General features: G+C 35.5%; 1 protein-coding gene across 2 annotated transcripts in view; it reads left to right on the top strand.

Moving 5' to 3' along the window:
- LOC124636704 (semaphorin-2A) overlaps positions 1-26616 on the top strand; it is a 183139-nt gene that overhangs the window by 68234 nt on the left and 88289 nt on the right. Inside the window, exon 2 of one of the 2 annotated variants that reach the window (XM_047172867.1) lies at positions 2392-2674. The exons of the other annotated variant lie outside the window; for it this stretch is intronic. Coding sequence (XP_047028823.1) covers positions 2467-2674 — 208 coding nt within the window. The 5' untranslated portion in view covers positions 2392-2466. The remainder of the gene's footprint in view (positions 1-2391; positions 2675-26616) is intronic. 2 annotated transcript variants of the gene reach the window in all.

Raw genomic sequence — 26616 nt, 5'->3', positions numbered from 1 at the left:
TCCCCTAGGATACAAACAAAATAAGAAATGAGTTTTAACGTTGATACCCTTTAAGTGTTATTTAAAAATGGGGGAGATTTGAAATATTCACTGCAAAGGATCTACTGTCAATTGAACAAAAATCGCTCAGGCGTTTAACCCGTAGAGATGTGATAAGTATAACCGATATCATTAATCATTCGAAATACAAAATTTGGAACCTCCTGTATGACAAGCTCTAACCGAGGGTACATTATCATGTACATTTAGGACGAAGGATAATAATATATCATTTTCTATAAATAAAATATATTCTTTTGATCGTTATGCTATTGAATTTAAAGTAAACTATATAATGAAGGACAAGAATACTACAGTACATGTCATCATTATACCATAATTTTAGATCAAATTACATTTTCAAATTAAATTGTTGTAATCAAAGAGCGGAACTAATCACCATTATATTACTATCGTACGATTAAATATATAATTTTGTCAACCACTGTTATTTCAAGACTTATATACCCACACAATTGTATCGATATTACATCTATTTCGATCAAATATGTAGGAACCGTACTGCTAAATATATATCGAGAACGTGTTAACGGCCGAGCGTTTTTATTCGACGACAAAGACGTTTAGAGTACGTTTAAATATTAACTATAGAATAAATGATGAACTAAGTATCATGTCCCAGTTCGGATAAACCGAACTTACTAGGCACGTCTCTATCCCTTTCATAGTCCCTTTTTTGAAGGGCCCTATCTATTTAATTCATCTCTGGACTCTTTCAACGAGCGATCCCTGACCGCATTCAGCGAAAGATATCGGTCACATGACGACCGCTGCGAAAGATTCGAGTTAAATTTAGTAGAAGACATTTATTTACTTATTCAGTGGTGTCCTCGGGTAATCATCTCCAAGGGTAACTGTGGCGATAGCGGATCATCGTTGATAATAATGTAATGGATTAACTTTCTGTGTGACCGATGGAAATATTTCCGAATTCGATTTAGTGAAAGGGTTAATGGTTACTGATTGGATTGATTGAGTATTGTCGTCCTATTTCTATTTTTAAACATACCTTTTGGGCAACTTTGATTTTTACGATGAATCTAATCTGACTCGTGGTAAGAATGGTAAGAAATTGAAGTAGATTATGGTACATAAATATAAATTGTTAATATCTTCCGTCCCTAAGCCCATTTAGAGTCCCTGGCAAGCAAACATATATTTGTAATTAAAGGCCTATAACGCCGGCCGAATATCTAGCGTGGTGGCAATTAAAAACAAAACACACACAATATTTTCTATGTTGCCATAATAAAGGGTAGTGGATACCCCTGTTGCATATCGCCATGCGGTTTCCATTACATAGGTGTGCTTAATGCCATCGACTCGTGTAATGGTCTTTGCCGCCATTAAGCTACCCCATAACATGGTTCTTTTTTAATGCAAACTCAACAAGTAAAATTGTCATTTTTATTGTCAAATAGGCGTACGCTATGTATTTTTCTCGTTCCCTATAATTTTGTTTTATCGGCTTTATTATATTTTTTATTCAGCACAATCGGTGGGTGACATTTGTTGCTGTATTGGGTTTGGTTTGTTATTTCTGGGATCTAATAATAAATCGTGGGTTTTTATAGCAGTTTGTATAACAATGAGATGCAATAATTGGCCAAATGGTGGTTTTATGCAATTTGATGCTATGTGATGTTAGTACTTTTGGTATTTGATTTCTATTGACATTTGTGGATTTTAAAATGGAAAATGTTCTGATTATTTAATTATTTATTTATATTAATTTGTGGATAGACTAACGTTTCTTAGAAAGATCATTATAAAAGCATACAACGAGGGCAATGGTCGTACTGTGCGATGTTTCCGCTTTTTGGGGTTCCATTCTTCTAAATTGAAATAAAATTGTTCAATACCAAAGTGTAAACTAGTTTGAGAATGCCAACCTGCTGATAGAGACAGGTAAACATCATAAAAATACCAGGTACGAACCATTTGGGATAGGCAGTTTAGTTAATTACTTCGGCCTAATCTATATTAATTGGAAATTCATAACATCGTAGGGGTACCTACAGTGTAAGTGATCAATTTGTTTTCCACGAAACTAATTATTTTAATTTTACTTACACCAAAACTGATATTAAAGTTGTACTTACGTCTATTCTTTTATTAACAACACCCGTCGCGTCGCTTAGACAGGCCGAATTTAGGCCTAAAAGCTAGGCGTAATCAGCTTACAAAGGTATAAACTTTGACTGTATGAGTAATAAAGCCTTGAAAATACATCTAAGGTTTCCTTTCAACTTTAATGCCTGACGAAATAAGCCGGAGTTGGTTATAAATTTATTGATGGTCAAAGATTTACGGAAGGTATCTTATTTACAGAGACCGAAATGTCATCGAATTAAGGAGTTGACTTTTACGTACTTTTGGTGGTTTTAGTGTTGTGGTTAAAGAACTATGTATGAGGTGAATAGTCGGACTATGGGTGCCTTAGCCGTGGTCGTTAGATGGGCGATCCTACTCCTCATCGGTGTGAGTTGGCACGTCAACTCGCAAACAGTGCAACAGACTACAGAAGTGGACAATTCGTATAACTTTTACTATGAACAGCCATGTTGTTCTGGGACCGTTTCCAAGAGTAAATACCACATGCGACACAGGCGAGGTAAGTGTTTTTTTTATTACAGTACAAATATTTTAAGTACCACGTTGAACCGTTTGTGGAAATGATAAAGAATTTACATAAAAACTTTTTGTGTAAAAAAAGTTCTAACTTAACGACGTTTTGTGTTTCAAATGATCATTATAAAAGATAGATGGTATGATCAATGTATTATTAGAAAATAATAGTTTGATTTTTTACATCACACCAATTGAGTTACCGTCAACAGACAGATTCGATCATTATTCTTCATGTTCTATTAGTGACAAAAAATTATGTTAATGTTAAAAAAATAATAAGTATCTGCATTAAAAATGATGTGTATCAAATGGATAGTATAAATGAAGACGCTATGTATTTAAAATTCAACATTTATAAATTGTGTCTCTGACTGTACCGGAGAGAATTAGGCAGGTAGGTGTAATGACTAAGTCAAAAACCGTGAATCATGAGATTTATGACTCAAAATCCTCAAATTCACACACACACATACACAGACGTGTCCCAAGTACTCCTATCACTAACACATACAACTTTGAGAAGCTTTCAAGGGTACATGATGTCAGGTGAGAGGGAAATACATGTAAATACAAGGGAGTGAAAGAGATAAAAGTCGCCTTTTGTTTCATTGCCCTCCCCGTGACGGCGCGAGTGAAGATTTTAATACAGTTGTAGTTAATATTTTCCCTCGTGAGTTAGGATTCGATATTGTCCTATTTAGAAGTTTCGTATTGGTAGATTGAGGAAAGTAGTAAATCTCAAACATTAAATAATAAAAAAAACATGGCAAATTGGGAACGAAATACACTTATAAAAAACTCAAAAAAGTTTAAAGGCTTTATATTGAGTGTGATATTTTACAATTTTCTTACCATTGCGAAATAATTTAATTGTACGTTACCGCTTAAACAGGCATTATTATAGAATTTATTACGGGTGCAATATATTAATTTAATAAGTACCCATAGAGATTCCCATAACCAATGAGGATACATAATGTTCATTGTTTAAGACCTTATGGGTACCATTAAATTACTAAGAGATTATGCAGGCTAAATACCTGCTTAAATCCTTTTTATATTTATAGATGTACTTATGCATTTTCAGTCCATAAATTCTTGGTTGTTTTTTTCTTTATTTGTTTTGGGTACCTAATACTGCAGTATTTAAAAATATTATAAATACTCAGAACTAATCCTATTAAGACTTTAAGCAAACAATTGGACATCAGAAGGTTTATAAATGCTTAAATGCTTCTTTCGTTTTAAGAATAGAGTATATTATTTAAAATGGGATGTAGTCTTCATAAAGTTAGTCCAGAAAATGAATTTTACTTGCCAATATTAATTTCCAATTGCCAATAATTGGCTGAAATACTAAATTAGATCAGTAAGTTTACAGGTGACAATTTGAAATTATTGTTATTACTGTTGCGGCTTTGCTCGGGTTAGAAACGTGGTCATCCTAAACCGCAATATTAATGTTAAATTTACCGCCTCCATTAAACATTATGGGCTTAAACAGTTTGTTGGGGGCTTAATGAATTCCAAACTTGTATCATTAACCATTGCTGCACTTAATGAATAACACTTTATGTGTAACTGTCGGACATACAGATTAATGCTAATGCTAATGTTATGTGAATTATTTACAAGTGAATTTGCTTGGAACCTGTATGGTTTGAAGCATTTGCCTTGTCAACCGTATATCCAAGGTACGGGCAAGATATTTGACCGATTGTAGATATAAAACACATAGGAGCTAAAATTCTTAATTGGGCACAACTATACACTGAAGTCTCTTTGAGTACTAATTCTGATGAACAATCATTATATACAACTTAATGAAACGTAGACTTTAAACTGAACCGCATTTATTTATTCCTCCCGAGTGTAATGTCCGAATAACATGGTCCATTCTCTCATTCTTCCGCAACAACAGAACGCTTTCAACTATTCAAAATGTCCACAACGAAATTGCAGTTCAAATGAAATAACAAAATAAATACAAACAGCCATTTAAATAAAACCTCGGAACGAAACATGTCCACTCAAAAATATTAAACTGGACCGTTTAAAAAGTACTTAGCAAAACGTGACCCTTTTATATGACATTATTTAGCGTTGTCTATACATTATGTACGGGCACACGCTCGGACAACTTTCCTAAAACATTGGTTCCACTAATGACAGGCCGCCTGAATGGTCCACCAAAGAATGATCACAAACTTATTCATCCCTTTATCCGCGTTGGACATTTGAAGGTTTCAACCCTTGTAATTACCAGCACGCTACTAATTCCGGCTGTTTTATTATTATTATATGTAGTTTGTGGCTTCAATAGCGAGCCCGTTTTTGAATACCAAAGAAAATACCAAACCGGAATGAAGGGATGCACAAATTCGTTCAAACTGCTACATGTACCCAAATCATAAATCATTTCAATAATACAAAAAAATATCGGCATACATGTTCCAATACTTTTAAATAAGAATTCGATATCAGTTTCACATTGGAAATAGAATATTTTTAAACATTCTCGTGGTGCTTTGCTACATTTTTTAAATAGGTTCGGGCGTTTATGCTGTAAAATTGTATGCTACATTATTTTGCAATGCAGCGGTAGAGTAAAAACTGATAAAACTTCATCGAAATTGTGTAGTGAATATTTAGTTGCTGTAAAATACATGCAAAGAAGTCGTGTACTGAATTTAATTTAAACTGCCTACATAAAAATGTCCGAATTTTATTTTGCATTTTCACCAGACCTGAATAGTCTACGGGTACAGTTAAAATAATATATATAAATTAGTAGGTACATATTCTACTGGTACATTTTCTCTGAATGTTGAAATGTAGTAATAACATATCATCTGCACCCCTGAATTGTAAAGCTATTGAAATATTATAATGATCCAATTTCACCGTAGAGAATTTAATAAGAATTCCAAAAAAAATATTGAATGTAGACATGCATGCGACGTATGCAGCTGACGCCAAAATATGGGCATATTATGATGTCCCTAATCTGGTTCACGGTCGGTTGGACGGGACGGCTCTCTCGATAACAATAACCGACTTAATACGCCCGATAATCGGTTTTCGCTATTCCAAAACATCCGTGATTGACACTTTTGATGACGTTTGAGTCGTAGCAAACGCCCCAGAGTTCACCAATCGTTTTCCATTACGCCGCGAGGGGAGTTTGCATTTGCAAATAAAATATACAGCCAAATGATTTGTGCAAGTGGTTTTGGCAAATAGCAAAATTGTGTTTGATTAATCGTAGTACTTTATATTCGTAATAATGTTTTGATTTTGTGTCGGTCTCTATTATGATTAATTGCACAGAAACTCGAAGCCACTTTAGTTGGGTAAAGAAAATTCTGAAACTACTAAGATTTCGGACGAAATAATTAATAAGGAGAAACTTTGTGGAAGGTTAGACAACTTTCTTTGATGTTGGCTACGAATAATATTTTAGTATTAAAGTGAACCTTTTATAAGTCCAAAAATAATTAAAACGCGTTGGCGTTCACTTTCTGAAATATTATGTATTTCAGTGGGGAGTAAGTTTCTAATAGATTCTTTGATACTTACTAGTTTTGAAATATTGAATTTAGAATAGGCCTTATTTACTCTATCAACGAAGCATAAGAAAAGTCGTAACAACACTAACAACATAAGAACGAACTGCAAATACAAAAGCACACAATATTTAACTAAAGTAGCTCGCTCGCTTCAAACTTAAGTGACCATGAACTGAAACACTCAAAACGATCCAAGAGTAAGCTGGATGAGTCTGAGAGGCAAATGTCCATGCTAGTGGCGAACAAACAAAAAAAAATACGCACAGGCCGAGTTGAAAGAAAGAGCGCACTCAACCAGGCAAAGCGAAAAAAGGTAAAAAAGAATCTCACAATAAGTGAAGGAGGCAGACGGTGCCACGTCCGGACTAGACGAAACTTGGGCGAACAACCTGACCGCTTTGACTCACTGACCACTCATTTGATAGCTCCTAACTTGGAACTCATTCTGGCGTTTTTATCTTTTAATTCGATCACAACTTCTATTGACAATGCTACCGAGGCGTTTAATAATAGCGTTTAGTAAAAAAGAGATTGATTTTTTACTTTTTCTTTACACAAACAAGTCGTACGTGTCTTAATTATCATTGTAACTGTTTAAAAGTGTGTAATACCGCAATAAGAAAAGATAAAGATTTTTTGATTACGTGGCAAATTAATCTGGCAAATTGTGTTTTTCTCTGATGGTCTGTGGTCGAATTCACGACAGAATTTTGCTATGAAAATGTTATTGGTATTTGAGTTTTCAATATAACTGTGGGTGTCTAATAGGGTAAGTATACGAACTGAACATGTCATAACAAAGCTGACATCGTTATACATGAAGGCCATTTTAAAGACCCCAAGGACTACACAAAACACAATAAGATAGTAAAACGATACATTTTCTTGTTCTATTTTCTTCGTTGTCCTATCCAGAGATACCGCTGACATACGACACCAAACAACGTACAAGATGACATTACTTATTTCGTGTATAGGTTTGCCACAAAACATTTTGCTTAAAATTTAGTCACGTAGTCATGAGGGTGTCCCATGTCGCATCTTCAAACCATTGCGATGGTCCATTGTATTCTCAGGAGACAAAAGGGTTGAGCACCCTCCAAGGAAGCTTACCTTCGTCAAACCGCTTTTTGGAATCAAACGTTCAGGTATTTGGAATAGATTGGAACATTTTATCTCGTGTTGTTGGTTCAAGGAGTACCTTACTCCTTTATGTATGTCCAACCTTGTGGAGCAAGGTTTGTTGCTAATATGTGTTTGTGTACCATCTTGTCTCAGCACAATTTAAATGTTGCTGTAATATTTATTTATTCAGAAAGATTTTATGAAGTTTACGTGTTTATTTACTAAAGTATAAAAATAGCAATTAAATATGATAAAACAGAAACTGTAGCTAAACAAACAGTTACTTCGGACCGCATTCTTTCTCGCCCTCACATTTGCCCCGCAAAATGACTGTCTGTGGACACTGCACAAGTTAAATATAACTCAGAGCTGTTATGAAAAGCGCTTCAATGTAATATTTTATGTGACGCACATCAGTATTTATTACAAGCATTAAAGGAGAGAATTTCGGTTAATGGAGTGTCAATGGCAAAAGATATTTAATTTTATTTATGTTTCCGGCGCCATCGGAACCTTAATGCCTTCACAAAAAAAATATATTTAACATTTCATGTATTCCCAGAAATATTTTAAACACCCCTATTAACACTTCAAGCATAGTTAAGTAATTCATTGCACTAGCATATAATATATTTGGTGTTTTACAATATAACGGGTTATTTTCAGATACATTTGGTCGATGAAACTGCCCTGATAGCGATGCGACCTCATATGAAAATAAAGCGTCCATTGTTAGTGAATATTGCGTGAAGTAATGGGAAAAAGTCGGGGTTTTATAAAATGGTTTTATGCTTGCATATTCTGTGAGGTGAACTGATAGACGGGGTAGCGTGTGGCAGTCAATTCGGTTGAATGTTTGGTGCATTTATCATTCATGTCGGGTCGAAATCCCCCGCATATCATTGAGATCATTTTAGGCAAGCCATTGACGTTATTACCTCTAACAAGAATTTGCAATAGTTTGCTTAGGTTCTACTTCAAAATAAACTTCTACTTATACTTCGGGAAGTTCTATTTTATATTCGATCTTTAGTGTTTTTTATTAGGTACAGGTTAATAATGTATTATTGCAGCATAACATGTTTATGTTTAAGGATATTTAATAATTAACGATAAAGAGTAAACAAACGTACTAATTAGTAACAGTACATTTGTTCCGGTATGCAGTCCAACAATAATAATTGTATTACGCCCGGAGCGTAATTTCATCGATAAGTTCAATTTACGCGAAACGTTATTGCGAACTAATTAATAAAATTATTTTAATTTTCGTGTGCATACAAAAATGTCATATACGTTGGAATAACAACAATCTGTCACAATTGTGACGTAATCAGTTTATTAAAAGCTACACGGTTGTCAGTTGTCACGTAAACCATCATGCATTTAACAAATCTTGTTAACAAGTGGAATATAATGCACAAACATTTATTACATGATAGACCTAAATTAATTACAGTCTTCCTTTGTTTATACTTTTATCTTAAAGAAACTGAAAAATACGCAATCTGTAATTATGAGTTAAATTAAAATGATAGACATCAGTATTCACAACTCTTTTAGAAACATTAAAAGGCAAATAAACTCTGGACGTTGCAAACTTCAGTAAAAGACATAAATGAAGAAAAATCCAACAAAGTTTCCTAACATGTTTTGACCCAGTAATTCAATAACAAACTCAAAATACTTTTAATATCGTATACCCAACCATGCAGTGCAGGAAAATGTAAGTTTAATTTCATTCAGTACTTTATCTCGTTCCCCGACGGAACCTTGAGTCAGACCACATTAACAGTATTAAGGCCGCTTTGTTCACGTTAAAACAATTGTGGCAACTAGAAGAGAATCCACAAATTCCACTCGTAAAACACTCATCAGAAACTCTGCTGACTTCCGATGCCGCCATTGTTGTCGAAAAGCATCAAAATTCTTCGCGTCTGGAAAATTTTAGCCTTTGTGCGGCAAATGGTCGAACATTGAAGCCTCGCAAGTTACTTACTTAATCTCTGCTCCGCCCCCTTTGTGTTCCAGTCATCAATACTTTTGGAAATTGCACCTCGAGCAAGTTCTGCGACTGGCTTGTTCGGGTGCTTATTGGGAGGAATTTAACCGCGCGACTTGCAATTCTGTCCTTTGGGTTTTATTATCAAATGCAAGCAGAGATTTTGGCAATCATTCATTGAAGTGGCATATTTAGATCGTCTTTTTTTAATCTTACTCAAATTAACTCTTGTACCTTTTTAAATTGTTATTTTTTCTTCGTACCTTTTCGTCTGCTATACGTGCTAGATGATAAAATTACAGAAATTATTAAATTTTAATAGAGCAGTAATAGAAGCGATCCTGACAAAACGTTTTTAACGCAATAATAATAAATCTTTCTTGCAGCAGCTTGTCCCCGGACGTTCTCTTAAAATTTCGTTTGCACGAATAATGGAATAAGTTTAATTAGTTTCCTCTGCAGAGGTGCCTAGTCTTAATTAAGCTTTGGTTTCAGCCATAATGTTAGAAGTCACTGTTTGTTTTCGACGCCTACAAATCCTATTTCACGTGCCAATTCTAAATATGTACTTTGGAAAACATTAAATAGACAAAGGGCTTGTTGTTTCCTCTGTTTTGTTTTGTTTAATTGTTATGCGTTTTATTACCTTTGTTTGCGCTTGAGAGTATAGGACATCCTGCTGCACGGTGGGAAGATATTTGAAGTAGGAGGTGATAGTCGATTATGAGTTGCCCAAGACTGGGATGGTTGGCGCTTATTAGGAGAGGCCTACATTTAGCAATTAGATATGATATCATCATGTCATGTAACGTATACTTTAAGAATTGATATGGCCTAGAATGAATACATAGTTTTTTTGTCTTAATAACCGTTGCAGTTTTTTTGTTTTTGTTTTTTTTCTTATGTATTCATCACCAACGTTAATTCCTCGGTCATTTGAATTGTTCCTTTGCAGAGTTCAGTTATGCTATTGGCATAAAACTATGCTTGTAAATTCATAAATATGTTTACTCATAAATTCCTGTAAATTGTCAACGCAATAAACTTTGCGTTAAACAAAACCGTTTCCTAGTAACTGTTTCGGTGTCACAAACAATAAATACAAAGGACGACGTCTCCTTTATCGAGTCTCCTTTTATTCGAATGCAATCCGCTTTCGTCAAAGGTAATTCGATACGTGGATCTTGTTCGTTTTCTGTTCGCACTTAAGCATTGCGCCTTTAGTTTGTTTTAGCTGTAACTTTATACTCGCGAACTTCGCGCCCCTATTGACACTTCCAATCAAAACATGTGAAAGGAATCAATGGACGGTTTCTTTGTCGTTTTTTGTCGATTCGAAGATCGATAAACAGGGTTGTGTTGTTAAGGGATTAATATTGAGTTAAAGAAATATATTGTTTTAATAATAATATAGGTGGTTTGCTTTCCCCTTGCAAAGGATTTGAGAGGTAGATTTTATTTAGCTTTGTTCGTTATTAAGCATATAGTAGAAGTTAAAATTATGCAAGTAATAAACTATATATTTTAAATACAGAAACAGAAATGAACAGGAAAACCAATTCAACTCACTGAACAAAAACACTCAATAAACCAGCAACACAGTAATGTAGTAACGAAACACAATGATTCCATGATTTGTAAAAAACAGGGGAAATCGTTTGAAAGCGCGGTATTCATCCGATTCGTGAATTAAACATCGATCTCACCGTATTAACCGTACGTTTACGATCATCGATATAAATCGTCGATATCGATGCTATAAAACAAACCGCAGGATTACCGATTTAAATTTGTCGATATCAGAACAGTTAAAGGGGGCATTTATAAATTAACGACGCCAATTTCCCTAATGACATTGTAAAAGGAAAGTTTACGATTAACGATTTTGGTTTTCACGATTGTATCGTTATGTCGACTTGTATTGTTATAATCGAAATAATTCATGTTCAGTTCGGACGAACCAGGACGAACAATACAAGTTCCCATATCGATTTTTGCATTTCCTAATTTTTTTTCAAATTGTGTTTAGAATGCCAGTTGTGAGTTATAGACATAATGATATAACATGCCAAACCTATTGCTTTCAGAATAATAAATTACAGTCATATATAGGAATTTTATTGAGAATGCCATAGCTATCAGAAAAATCCAATAACGTTTACCGACGTTCAGCATAAAAATATTACCTAAAGAACAAAGACAAATAATCGTTCATAGATTTTGAAAGTCTATGCTTGAACAAGAATAAAATGTATTATTAAGAAAATGCAACTCATGTAGGTATGTAGTAAAAAAAAAAAATTATTGTAATTCAAGGTTTCTAAGAAATATAAAAATACCAAAAAGGCAAAACAAATGAACAAAAAGTCGTAACAAAATCTTGACATGAATTTTTCGCATGGCCCAAAAAGATAAAGTTCTTAAAGAAATAAAAAAAACTCATAAAAAGAAGATGAGAAAAACCAGCTAATTAACTAATTAATTTAACAGGGCTAAAGTTATAATTTTTATGAGCCATCACGTCAAATACATGACGTTTCAATCTTGGAAACTCAGCTAAGGTAAGGTTTGTTCGAAAATTAATTATCAAGTGCCTTTATCAGGTGATTGGCCTGAGGCACCGTGTTTCAATCGAGATCTTACGGTGTTTACATAGATTTGATTCGTGCAATCAAAAACAAATGTCCCGAGATTGTTTCGTGTAATTAAACTTCTGAGGATCAAATCGCGTTGAGTTATGTTTCGATGACGTTTATGATTTTAAGTTTTATATCCGTTGGATTAAGGGTGATTTTTATTGTTGTTTTATGCAGATTGTTGCTGTGTGATTGTTTTATTGGCTAAGGACAATGCTCAAAAAAAACCCAAGCCCGGCGCAAACGAAAAGTAACTCAAATTATAGGTAGTAATAAGTAATGAAATACAGCATAGGAGGCATCATCGAAATCAATGGCTAAATGTATGAAATTGCTATTTGATTTTTTAAAGGGGTAACATGAGCAGCTGGGGCTTATAGTTTAATTAAAGTGCTATCTGAAACAACAAACAAGTAATATGGCAAGTAATAAGCTTCTCCAAAAAGATAAATCAATACTGAAGTACAGGCTGCAGCGCCACGTCATCGAGTCATGAGCGTTTTACATTACTTAGGGTGGGCTAGACATGAGGAACAGTTCGCGCATCCCGCAACATTTTTGGATCTCGCCGTGGTAGAAATAAAGAATCGATGACTTTTAAGCGTTATTATTAAAATGAAAAGTACATTCATATCCTGTTTTAGTTCTATTATTCTATTATCTTGTAAAAGTAGGTAGAATAGTGGAGAAGTTGCTATAAACATGTCATTATGTACACTCTTAAACCACAACTGTATCTGTTTGCTGTTCCTTTTACTAATACATTATGTTACCTCTAAAATCTTGAGTAGCAATGTACCGCAGATGTTAAAATTCGAATAGCAATTTCACACATATAGCCACTGATTTCGATAATGCCCCCTATGTAATATTTAATTACTTATTTTTACCTATATTTTGAGTTACATTTCTTTTGCGCCGGGCCTGGGTTTTTTTCTCATACTTCATGAGCATTGTCATTCATGAGCGTTGAGTTATGTTTCGATGACGTTTATGATTTTAAGTTTTATGTCCGTTGGATTAAGGGTGATTTTTATTGTTGTTGCTTGCAGATTGTTGCTGTGTGATTGTTTTATTGGCTAATTTGGGATTGCTGCAGTTTTAAATTGTATACTGTAAAAACATGAGTTTTCAATCAGAATTAATACTGCAAGAAAGAAAAAATTTTTACACCTATATAACTTTATGTTCATAAATCTTATACAAAAAAAAATGGTTTCCTGATATATTTGTTTCGTAAGGAAAACCTTAAGGCAATATTGTGATCGGTCAGTAATTTCAATGATCCTGAGAAATCTGAATACAACCAATATTTTACCTCACAATTCAATTATCTCTAAATAGTTATCGAAATATATATATTTTTTTAACACGCTTTTGTTATTCAATAACTGCTTATTGGACTAAAATTGTTTGAGTCAGCTATATGATATTGTAGTATAAAAAATGCTAATAATTTTCGACAGATATCCATTACTGCGATTGTCGATTACGCAAACCATTTGCCGATGCCTCGATTTCACAAAACAGCATTGTAAGCATTCAAATACGAGGCCTCAGCCCTTAGCAGACATTTCCAATATAAATTAATTATATCTGCTGCATAAGCAAATATAGGTATTTTCTTTTAAGCTAATAATGTAAAGCCTGGCATTATATTGATTTTGGATACACGCAAAATTCCCAGAGCTCTCAAAGGTTCGTTAGTTGTATCTAATACTTCTTTTTCTACATAAACACACAAACGAATGTTATGAAAATAGGAATACATAAAAATTATTAGTAGCTCCTTTTTTAATTTAAATAGAAATAAAACTTCTAATAAACCTCTAGTATGTGCGGGTAAACAGCCAAGAGCTAGTAAATTATAGTTGAGTTCACTTCGATAAATAGTTTTAATTAGGAACAGACTTAATGAAAATGTTGAATGGAATGAACGTTTCGTGTCTCCTAGACCGAGTGTTAAGAGCTACACACTGGAGCTATTAATCACGACACTTAGGTAACCACAATAATAATATGAAACTTTTAACTTAATTAAAAACAGGCGTCTTTATCAAAGATCTGTATATCCCATGGCTTCATTAAATTAGTGCCAACCCCACAATAGGTAATGCCGACTTTCCCAAATTATATTACTTTATTGTTATTCTTTTTTAGTTTGTTCCCCCAAACTAACGTAAATTGGCTTGGGATCACGCTACTGTAGCGATAAACTGCGCTATTGGATTGGTTTGTTGTGGCTTTGTACTAGTTTTTATGTACGGAATATTACTCAGAAACGATTTTGCGATCGCTGACTTTTTGGTTAAGCTTGTAAATAATTTTATTGAGAATTGTTGTGAATATTGCAATGAAAAAGGAACGGTAAAAGTTTTTTATTTCAATATTTTTGTGATCTGTGTGAAACCTGTCCAGGGCCAGCTATACCCTTGATTACATTATTTACAGATAGCTCTTCAAGTGATGTCGGGAATTCATATGAATATAAAAGATTTTCCGCCTTTGCATGAGTCATACATTTTTTCCCCGTCTGTAACAGAAGGCGGCACACTTTGTGAGATAATTTACTACGAGATAGAAATCGCACAACATGAGTCAGTCGTAAACGCAACGTTAACGTATCTTCCTCGGAGTATACGGGTAATAACCACCTTTGTTTCTGGAGAGCACAAACAATTCTCACGGATTTCGGTGACACAAAGTGATAAAAGGGTCATTGTTTCGCGGTTTGTCGGAAATAATCGATATCAATCGGTGATTCGGAATCAGTTATCGAGTGGGCGGTGAAGGGCTCTCGAATCGGTCCATATGCTCGTGTTCGCACGATCGTCTAGTACATACTTGTCATGTGGAGCGTCCGGAACACACGTCTAGTCGGACTCCTGTTTCAACGGATTGGCTAATTGAAAACCTTTCAACTCGATCAGTTTGAAATTTGAAGTTTTCAATCTGTCACTTGAGCGAGTTAAGAACCGCTGATGCAAATCCATCTTGTGGGAACGAGCTTTCGTTTATAGCTACACTGCGTATGTCCACCCACGTTAAACGAAATATGATTGAGCGTACAACCGATTGAAAAAAAGTACATCGTCAGGCAGGGCGCTCCTAAGTATGAGGTTGTACATAATGCATGATCTATTAATTACTTCAGTATGTTATTTAGGTTGAACGTAGTTATACTTTATAAATTCTTTGTTGCTGTTATTTCCTACCTCCAAAATAGGCACATCAGAGAGTTCAGTTCTGGAAGCGAAGTGATTAAGAGTACAGAGAGCATAGGAAACTACCTCGTCTCAAATTCCTCATTTGACTCTTGCAAATTGTATGGGAAGCTACGCAGTGAAAGGGATTGATCTCCAAAACGCTGCAGTGTGTGTCATGGTGGTTTCTGTTATCGCACTGACATTTCTGAATCTATTTTTGTTCGGGTATCAACTAATTTTTGTCTAAGAATCTTATTCTTCTTATCGAGTGAGCTGTAGGTTTGATTATTAAATAAGCTTTAGCGTTAGAGTTTTCTCAAATCTGAATACCAATCTGATAATTTAAATAGAACCAAAGTACCCTTGTTATTTATCATTATTGCTCTTCAAACGCAACCGAAACATCCGCATCCACGTAGATTAAAACCATTAATTTATTACGAACACACTTCTAAAGCCAAATATACGTGTTATACAAACAGAGCGGTTCATCAGTGGTGGTCGAAATCAACGCGTTTCCGCCGGCTGATTGTTTAGATAATCGCGTGTCATCGAGTTAGACCGGGCGCCGAATTAACGCGATTGCAGCCGAACCTAGCCGAACGGGGAACTTCAACGAACCGACCGACTTGCAGATTGTGATGATTGGTTTACGTTTAATCTTGTTTAACTTTGTGTTATTGTTGAATATGGAGTTAATTTTGAGTTGCATGGTCTGGGAATATGTTCTTAATGGATAACACATAAGTATGACTATCTAATCTTGAAGTCAGCAGTAGTTTTTTAGTTGGTGTGTAAACCAAGCTTCTCCAAAAGAAAACTGATCTTATTATTTAGTATTCCATGAAATCAGTTTTTTTTTTAATTACGTAACAATAAAATACAAAGTGATCTGCAAATCACCCAGCAGCATTTAAAATAATATACATAATCTTACTTATTTAAAATCTTAAAATGTTGGTATTCTGTGTTAAAGTTTCTTAAGAACTCAATTTGGTCAGTTCAGACTATAAATAACATGAGACCGAGAGGAATTTTTTGAATGACTGATTGAGTACTTGTTTATCTAAAATATATCAGTTTTATAGAAGTGATTTCCATTTCAAAGATATTTAAAGTAACCATCCCATCGATTGCGATTGACAAAGGTTCGTAATAATGAAAGAATTTTTTTCATATTGATGTTATTTAACAGGAAAGGACACGAGTTCCTAAGCAGAAAATTTTATTTCCTTCATTTTGTGAAGGTATCGAGAAACGGTAAATAAAAAAAATCTTCAATTCAACTGATCCTTTTAATCCACTTTTATTAATAACTTTCCTTTTATCTCACGGCTCAAATATTTAAACGTAAATAAAATTTATCCGACAAACCACGGAAGAAGGAAAGGAAAACGAGAAAAAAACAACCACTGCAGTCAATTACGAAGCTTTAAAATATCTCTGGTATTTTTTGTTCTAATACCCAAAAAAGGGTTCTCAATCCTTTAAACCGCTGGCAACAACTTAAGATTCATTCGCGTTAAACCTGCGAAATCTGTACCACAGATAAGTATTTTTTTACAAGCGGCTTACCACTCCACTAACCCTGAATATTTTAGGCATTTTGTTAATATCCTAATCCTCCTTTTTTCTTCGGCTTGGACTTGGAGGGAAGTCGGCATTCAGCGTTAACAGTTTCATGATTAATGACTGAAAACTCTTTGATGGCTTTTTAATTAGAGCTAAAATAGGGGTGTAATACCGGTTGGTAGCGGGCGCCGATGTCGGCCGCGGGAAAGTTGCTGCGGCCACAGCTATATTTCATAGAGGGGGAAGCGGCTTCGAATTTGCAAGGCTAATAAATTGCGGAATACCTAGGCCTTATTGGCTCAACGTTTAATCGTTCGGGCCGCACTGGATTATTTTTAGCCAAGTTCCTCGCTTCTTTGTGTAACTGTAGCAATTGTAAAGTAAAATGCTAAACGTATTCTTGCCTTTGTGAGCGGCTCGACGTAAGAGCGTTTACTTATCGGTAACATAGGGATGAAATTTCTAACTTTGCATTACAAATTTATTTCCTCCAGCCGCGGCCTCCCGACTCGCCTTTCAGGTTATTCCAATTCGTCAGTGAAAATGGCGATTAATATTCAATATGAACAGCCTGTTTGAGTGATTGTTTCTGTAGGTCGCTATACAGATTGAAATCAGCTTTGAACAATGAAAATATTATTAATTGGAAGAAATTGTACGCGCCTTTCGAAATTCGAAAAACAAATGTTTGATTTCGCGTAAAATATTATATCTAACTTTATCTTGCATAAATATTAATGTCGCTCAGCTAAGTAAAATACGATCGATCCTCGCAATTTGGAAACAATATCTTTCGGAGGAACTGCGTCGTAGATTACAATGCTTTAATATTACAATGTAATTCGTGTATTTAGAATTTATATTATGGTCACGTAATTTTCAATACGATTAATGGGCGAAACAGTCGGAACTTTAAGGTTATACAGTGAGGAAACTTATACAAAAAGTTTTCGTAGAAGTAAGTTGTAATGATGTTACTTCGCGAAGTATTTGCCGATGAAAAGTAACAGAATGTAAGTAGGTAGTATTCAAAACTTCTGGTAGTGTACTCGAGTTACCTTGCCCCTCGTCTTGAAGTACTTTCTTACTTATTCCATTTCCTTCAGTAGACTGCACCAAGATCGCAAGCAACTGATACAGTCTACTGTTTACATTTATTTTTGTATCAGGGAAATACCTCCGGGCTGATGGCAGGACTGAGTTTCTTACTCTTAAGTGCCAAATTATACCAGGCATTTTTAATAAAATTATGAATTTTCTGTTTCACACAAAAATGGGTAAACACAAAACAAATACATAGAGCACGTACTATAGAACAGGCATCCCTTATCCGCTCGTTGCCACCAGTTTTGAGAGTCACGAATTCCCTAGAGGGGTGGTAACCGAAAATATTCGTATTACATCGCAGCGATGTCGAAAACAATGACTGGCAAGAAAGTACTCTAAGCAGCCACTTTGAGCAATTAGGACAAACAAAACATTTTTATGCGAAGCTCGTTCGGGTTGACTTCGGTTTTCCTTGTAAGCGGAGTAACTTGTTCGCCGGTTGGCGGGTGTTAATTGTGCAGATTTAAGGTCATCGGAATGCTTGTTTTCGAATTAAAAGATTGGGATATTTTGTTCAGGAATCATTGATGTCATTATCATCATCATCCTCCGAGCCTTTTCCCAATCATGTTGGGGTCGGCTTCCAGTCTAACCGGATTCAGCTGAGTACCAGTGTTTTACAAGAAGCGACTGCCTATCTGACCTCCTCAACCCAGTTACCCGGGCAACCCGATACCCCTTGGTTAGACTGGTGTCAGACTTACTGGCTTCTGACTACCCGTAACGACTGCCAAGGATGTTCAATGACAGCCGGGACCTACAGTTTAACGTGCCATCCGAAACACAGTCCATGGTGTCTAAGATATACTTAGAAAGTACATACAAACTTAGAAAAGTTGCATTGGTACTTGCCTGACCTGGGATCGAACCCGCGCCCTCATACTTGAGAGGTTGGTCCTTTACCCACTAGGCCACCACGACTCATTGATGTCATTATCTTATAGCTTGTTAAAAGATGTCTTGATGTTCTTGTGTAGACTGCCAAAAATATGGAATAAAAATCATTGATGATCAAGTATGATGATGATGATGTCCTCCTAGCCGATTATCGGCTACGGCGGCTGTTCTCATGTAAGGAGATTAGCCAACTACGCAGGACATATTATAGTGCACGAGCATTTGCGCAGACACAGGTGCACTCACTATTCCTTAACTCTCATAGCCCGATGGGACGGTAATCCGACACGACCGGAGAGAGATCAGGCGCAGGACCGACATTTACGTGCTCTCCGATGCACGGGTGTATCAATCACCAGCTTCCAGGCTCCGGGCTGCTTTGTGAAAGTCTTCTAAAACCCACAAAGCGATTTCGGCCCGACTCGGGAATCGAACCCGAGACCTCGTGCTCAGCAGCCGCACTAGCGACAGCTAGACCAACGAGGCAGTCAATCATAATACAATCAAGTATAATACCGTATTGAGTCCGCTCTCTAGTTGTTCGCTCTCAAATGTTTTGTAGAAAATAAGAAAGAAACTCTTTAAAAAATACTCAAAACACTATTTTCTAAAGAGTAATATAAACGAAACCACACACCACAACACAACCGCAAAAACTAGAAACAAACGAACACACTACCACTTTTTTGCTTATTTGCATTTATTTACACTTTACAAAAATCTCTTCTCGATTTTTCGCCCACATCCGAACTGTTCATTATAGCCCGGTCAAAATAGACATTTGAAATAACAAAAATTCCCACAAAGCTGATTTTTGGTGGAGAGCTAGATTTGATCATTATAAATAAAATACTAAAAGTCCCCATCGATCCCATGTGTGCGTCAAAAGTTATTCGAGGTCAAATGTCAAAATGTTTGGTTTTTTGTGTTTTTTTCGAAAACGGTAAGTTTTATCAAAAAAATACATCAGACCAAAATTGTAGATTATAAAATTTTCTACAAGAATGGCATTAACAGTTTTCTCATAAATCTTACCATTCCTGAGATATCGCGATTCAAAGAGTCACACTACACATGATATGCACATACAAGTCACGTATGTACGACGGCTGCCTTTAAGTTTTGTCGTTTGAAATAAGTATAGACAATCTAATAGGGTAATTCCATTTATTGTTTTTCAGAGAATTCTCCGCAATATTTAATGCACTTTTGCATGCATTAAACCCAGTTCTTGAAATATTTATTCCATTCTGAAGTGGGGGTAGTCAAATTGGCCGATTTGTATGAGTCAACAGCTTTTTCAGGTGTGCTGAAACGTTTACCACGAAGACTTTACTTAATTTTGGGGAATGTAAAACAATCGTAATGCCCACGGATCCATGTTACGGTATGTTACATGTTGGTCTGCGACAATTAACTGCCGCATAGCCTCGATATTATCTTGGGTCATATGGGGTTTTGAATTACCTTCACGTGGCTTGTCTTTAAGGCTAGATTGCCCACTTTCAAATCCTAAATATCAGCGTACTGCAGTCCTAAGGCATGGTTCTGCATTACTAAACACAGAACAAAATTTTTTCAACCGCTGAAGTGGCGCACAATCCGCTTTTAAAGTGTAGAAAATTATCGCATGCTAATTTTCCTTCGACATTTCCATTTTTATCCAGAAGACTGGGGTTGGAAATTGATACATAATATCTGGACCCTATTAAAACTTTACTCCCACTTGCTCCAGAAAAACTCCTGACATTATTTTTTGCAATTGCAAAAATGATTGTAGTATCAAATCATCCTCCGAGCCCTTTTCCCAACTATGTTGAGGTCGGCTTCCAGTTTAACCGGATGTAGCTAAGTACCAGTCCTTTACAAGGAGCGACTGCCCTATCTGACCCCCTTAACCCAGTTACCCGGGCAACCCGGGTAACAATACCCCTTGGTTAGACTGGTGTCAGACTTACTGGCTTCTGACTACCCATAACGACTGCCAAGAATGTTCAATGACAGCCAGAACCTACAGTTTAACATGCCATCAGAAACACAGTCATTAGTGTCCAAGATATGATTAGAAAGTACATACAAACTTAGAAAAGTTGCATTGGTACTTGTCTGACCTGGAATCGAACCCACTCATACTTGAGAGGTTGGTTCTTTACCCACTAGGCCACCACGAGTTTTTGTATGAATCTGATAAATCTAAAACAATCACAATAATAGTTAACCCAATAGTTAATATCCATAATGACATCATATTAGAACTTGACGGCAATTATTCCCTTAAACTATCCTAAAATTGTCATGACAGTTAGTGGAGTAGGTCTACAGGGGAAACCACGATAAAAAAAACGCGCCGAGTATACTACCTCACAGGTGGCGTGGAAATGTGTGCATGTCATGTGTGGAATATACTTTGAAGCGCGATATCTCAGGAATGGTAACATTTAGGAGAAAACTGTTAATGCTATTTTTGTATAAAATTTTATAATCTACAATTTTGGTCTGATGTATTTTTTTGATAAAACTTACCGTTTTCGAAAAAAACACAAAAAACCAAAAATTTTAACATTTGATCTCGAATAACTTTTGACGCACACATGGGATCGATGGGGACTTTTAGTATTTTATTTATAATGATCAAATCTAGCTCTCCACCAAAAATCAGCTCCGTGGGAATTTTTGTTATTTGACCACTACTTTTATGTCTATTTTGACCGGGCTAATTAGCATAATTTGGTTTACAGTCGAAAATACGGCTGAACGTATGAACGTATGATGCATCTATAAACATATATTGCAGTATCACCATTATACCTCGTTTGCATAAGTAGTTTCAATGAATTCACCCCATGCTACGTCATTTGCCGTTTAAAATTCTTCGACATGGCAACTTTAATATTCCACTTTGTTTCTTTTTGAAGTGGCTTCGTAAGTAGTACCTTTGCAAATGTATGATTGATTTAGATACATAATTATCCTATTATTTTTAAATAATATGTTTGAGAAACTGGTTAATTACATGTATAACTATCTCTGAAGAGTCGAATTCTAAATAGAAACTACAAAAACAGATAAAAGCTGAAAGTTTATCAACTGAAAACAAACTGCTGTTCAGTACAACTTATGTTTTTAAGTCGAAACCACTAAACTAATACACAAACAATGTCGAGCTAGCTTACATTGTTAGGACAGCGTATAATTTATATAGGTGAAGCTAAGTATCCAAAATCTATTTGCATTACAACCGTACGACGGGACTCAGATGTTCCGCGGAATCTGTCGTGATATATGGACGTTATTAGGCAAACAAACTTTTAATTGCAAGTAATCCCCGTGTTGTATTGTAAATTTTGTTTTTGTTTGTATACTTTGTATAAATTATGCGAAAATTGAGAGGTACGTTCTCGTGTTTATAAGATTTTCAATTTGTGTCTGCTCAAGTTGTTTCTTTTCGGGATTTGGACATCATGTGTTCTTACTCATGAATATTGCACTGTATATTGTTCTCGGAATCTGAAAAGTGACTATAAGTACTGCTTAATTATGTTGAAAGTATTTGTCTTCCATCAATGAGGACTAGAGCTGTTTTCAAGTTTGAAGCTCAACTGACAATCATTTTGAAAACTGAAATGATTTCAGAAGCGTCTCTTACTGTAATTTGATGCGAAAGACTAAAAGAAAAGGGTGAAGTTTAACAAGTGGAAAATACTCTTACCATTTAGAAAAATCTCGAGAGCAGCAATTAAAGTCGCATTAACTAAAATATGAAAGTACCACAACTTACTTCGCAGTCGCAACTGGTCCTTCTGTTTAAGCAATTTGCCTAAGCTACTGGCTAAATGTTTTCCTTTTCGAAACTCACACAAAACAATTTCTCACAGAGTCTGCTCTGTCCATTTGGTATCCGGAGGAGCAAGTTTAACTCCAAACAATAGTTAAGCAACAAAGAAAGTTGCGGAGTGGCGTGCTGCGGCCGAATGGTGTGTGAGAACCGACTTACGGTCCCTGTACGTGTGCGCCCGAGTGCTCAGTAATCAGCACAAACAGACCCGCTTACAATGTTATCTCTTCTCAACTAACAACTATTTTCATGCTAATATTTGTCTAGACCATTTCTTTTGCACTTATTTGTTTCAGAGACACTTTTGAAACTAAAAGGACTGGTGTTTGTGTAGCGAGGCACGTTTCGAGATGAAAATCCTTACGCTTTGAATACCAGTTCCAACGTTTTACTGCATAAAACATTCTGAGCAGGTGTTCCGAAAATTGTCTTGTATGAAAAATTTTGCTTATTCGTCTTGTTTTGCAATAATTTTTGCGGTAAGCTTTGGAAAATAAGTTATTCAATAAATATCAAAGGTGCAAACGGCTTTACATGTTGTAGTAATTGACAAACGTGAACTTTACCAAACATTGCAATTACGGTGTGCAACTAAAATAAGCAAAAAATCGAAAAAAAAAATGATATTTAGAAAAGCCATAACCCTAACCCTAATTCACAAACCTACAAATTCTTCGATACCTATATCTTGTAAACTTTCTCTGTTAAGCAACTCTTAGAATTTTCCCCGTATCGGTGTTGTTCGCGCGAGGGTGCTGATTTATTTGCGGGTATGAGGCGTGAAGCAAATGAACTGCCCGTGTAGCGAGATGTACGGCGGGACCGCGCCGTAACTACGCGGAGGCGGCGCCTTAGATCACATGGGAAAGCTATGTACGGAATATCTTAAAACATGTGTAACAATTTTCGCAGTACGCCGTGAGGTGAACGTGAAATGCTGTAGTTAATATTTGAACGTGAGCAGCTAATGTCGGTCTGTAGTACGTGTCAGGCGTTAGTGGAATTATTTTATCGACGTTTGTAAAACTAATGGTAGTTCAAACGATGTTGCCGAGTAAGTAATAAATATAGAGAAACTTTATATAAATAAATTCTGTACTTAAAGTACCCAGTCAGGTACTTGTGGCTAGGATTTCAGTGACAATTTGTCTATATTCGCGTTGTACAGAGACAAATAGTGGCAGTACACTAATTCGTTATCCGGAGCAGTTTGTCACAGGCAAACACATTAGCGAGTGTGGCGGGCCGGCGACTTGGCTTGCGGTCGAAGCCTCGTCCGAATTCCTCTCACCGAAACTGTCATCACCGACCGACGATTAGTCAAGCTGCTAAGTGCTCCTTCCCGATTGTTTTTCTCTTTGCAAGCGTCGGAAACTGTAATTTATGCGACTTTGCAGTTCCACCACAGCGTCGAAATTTGCAATCGGCGTAGATCCCAGCAAAACCGAAGGTTTATTTATGGCATGGAGAGTTAACTTTTGAACTGAAAGTTCTGCGGGTGCAGCGGTCGCCAGACCTTTTTTTGTTTGCAGTTGTTACTGACTCCGAGGAATATAGTGTTCTGTGTTCACATATATTTTAAGTCCAATACTTTTTACTATCGCCTTATTTTGTTTATGTTCCTCGTATAAAGTTATTTGGTTCAGTAGTCTGCGTCAGAATTTTCAATAACAACTTATAGCTAAGTTTAAGAGGGGAATTGTGCTCGGGTATTGCACTTTTTTCGTGCGTGAACAAACATTTATAGTTTGTAAAAAGAACATCATTAAAATCGCACACTTCTTGCACTTCATAAAAAAGCGAAAACTGTTCTTACAAACAAAAGCACCATACACTAACGAATCCGAAGGTGACAAAGTAACAAAAATAGCCGCGAAAATAAACTGCGACAATCCGTAGACAAGAGTGCCCCTTGTTTTGTGCAACTGTTTGCTCTGTGTATTGACAAGCAATGTTTTCTCTAAAAGAGGTTCAAGTAAACAGTATTGGAGTGAGGGCGACGACGTGATTGCGCCAAGGAAGCTCCTACACTTTGTTTGTATAATCCCTTGCCTTTGATTAGCTACTTCTAGTTTCATCGGTGTAAAAGGACCGAGGAAAGTTGGGTTTATTCTGTTTATTTAATTTGTTTGACCCAGTTCTTATGTACCTATTTATCAAAACCTTTCATGTTGGTTTTATTTACGGAGTATTTTGTTGAGTAAATAATAAATTATTTTATGTTTGAAAGATTTATTCTATTTTGTGGAACTTGAAAGGTTGCACCTAACCACGAAAATATATCTTTATATCTGTTATAGTATCTAAAATAAATTACAATTTTGGTACTTAGGTACTTGTGTCAAGATTGTTGGTTAATCGTTGCCAAAACTTTAATGAATAATTTTGTGTTTAAGACAACATATTACATACGGAATACAAACAACATTTTCATTGATTTTCAGTCTTTAATTTTAACTTCAAGTAAAAATAAAATAAGACGAAAACCTAAGTTTTGAAATTCTAATTCACAGTTCAGGATTTCAAGATCGATTTTTAAGAATTAAGTTTGCGAAAGTAAAGTTTCAGTTAGTCAGTCAAACAAGACCACTTCTCTGCAAGTTTCGTTTCAATTGATATAAATGGAAAACTCTTTTTTGTCTCTAAATCTTGGCTAGATACGAGACGAGGTCGTAACACTCGATCTTCATTCGCTCGAGTCATCGTATTCGTTCCAATCTTTGATTTATACCCCTCTCCATCATCAGATTGGCTGTAGTACTAAATTGCCGTTGTTAATGTAAATATTTCATATCGATATCAATGAATGTAAATTCTAGTAATCTGATCTAGTTATTTATTGCTTTGAATGGAGGAAAATAGTTATAGTATAAAAGATTTATATACTTTTTACCATTTAATTTCAAAGTTTGAACTTTGAAGTATGACGATTTTTTTGCAGTAAAGTTTTAAACCAGCCTAATTTTAGCAATTTTTAATGTAATTGCTACGTGTAAAATAAATTTTGAATAAATAGAAAAACAGGATGACAGTCTAGAAAATGAAACTCACGGTAGTCAGGGGCCACTATGAAGGGTGGATTAGCTGGTCGATAACCGAACTGTTCAACTGTCAACTTCCAAATTCGTATCTAGTCAATAGTTTGTGATTGAAGTTGAATTTATTATAATTTTCTATTTCTAATGTCGTTTTTAAAGCCCTTTCTACGGAATAGGTCTTGAATTACCTATTTGACCATTTTATTGATGGTTTGTAAGTGTGTCGGTTAGTTTTTCAGTCGTCATTCATGGTTCTGTACGGCCCTGAGATTCATGATAAAACCGCTTTTTACTGCTACACACACCAGTCTTCTATTAATAATGAATGGGGTTTATGAAGAGGAGTAGAACCTATCAAAATGTAAGAAAGATTTTAAAGATTTTTCTCAGCTATCTGGCTGTCATTAATCTTATTCAAAGTATAATGACTCAAATCGTGACAAAGTTAGTGGTGGTACCTTATAAATGCTGCAAGCTAAACTCTATTGCAATATAAATTGACTTATCCTAGGCTGTGCCTTGAGTGCATTAGGGTCAACTAGTTTAGCCCAAGATAATCTAGTTTATTCTTGTATGAATACAAAGTTACTTGCTTTGAAACGAGAGGCGGTTCATTTTTTTTGTCGCTAAATTGAAATATGTTAATCTGGGTGAGCGTTTAGAATATAATTCAATGGTTAAGTTGGCAGTTTTTAACTAAATACTGGTAATGCTAAGAAATAAGACGTTTCTTTTAAGGGAACTTACCCCATCAATTATCTCCGATAAACATTGTTGTACAATAAGACCCCTTTTTGTCGGAATGTCGCCAAATCTTGACCGGATTGTGTTTTCGCAGTTGCATCCCTATGTTTTTATACTCGCAGGCTTGTTTTGTTACACACCATAGCATCTGTATTCAGTATTCGTAATTACAATTGATTACAAAGTCCCTTGTT

Source organism: Helicoverpa zea, chromosome 14 (assembly GCF_022581195.2).
Source record: "Helicoverpa zea isolate HzStark_Cry1AcR chromosome 14, ilHelZeax1.1, whole genome shotgun sequence".
NCBI lineage: Eukaryota > Metazoa > Arthropoda > Insecta > Lepidoptera > Noctuidae > Helicoverpa > Helicoverpa zea.
This window is presented reverse-complemented; position numbering and strand designations above follow the sequence as displayed.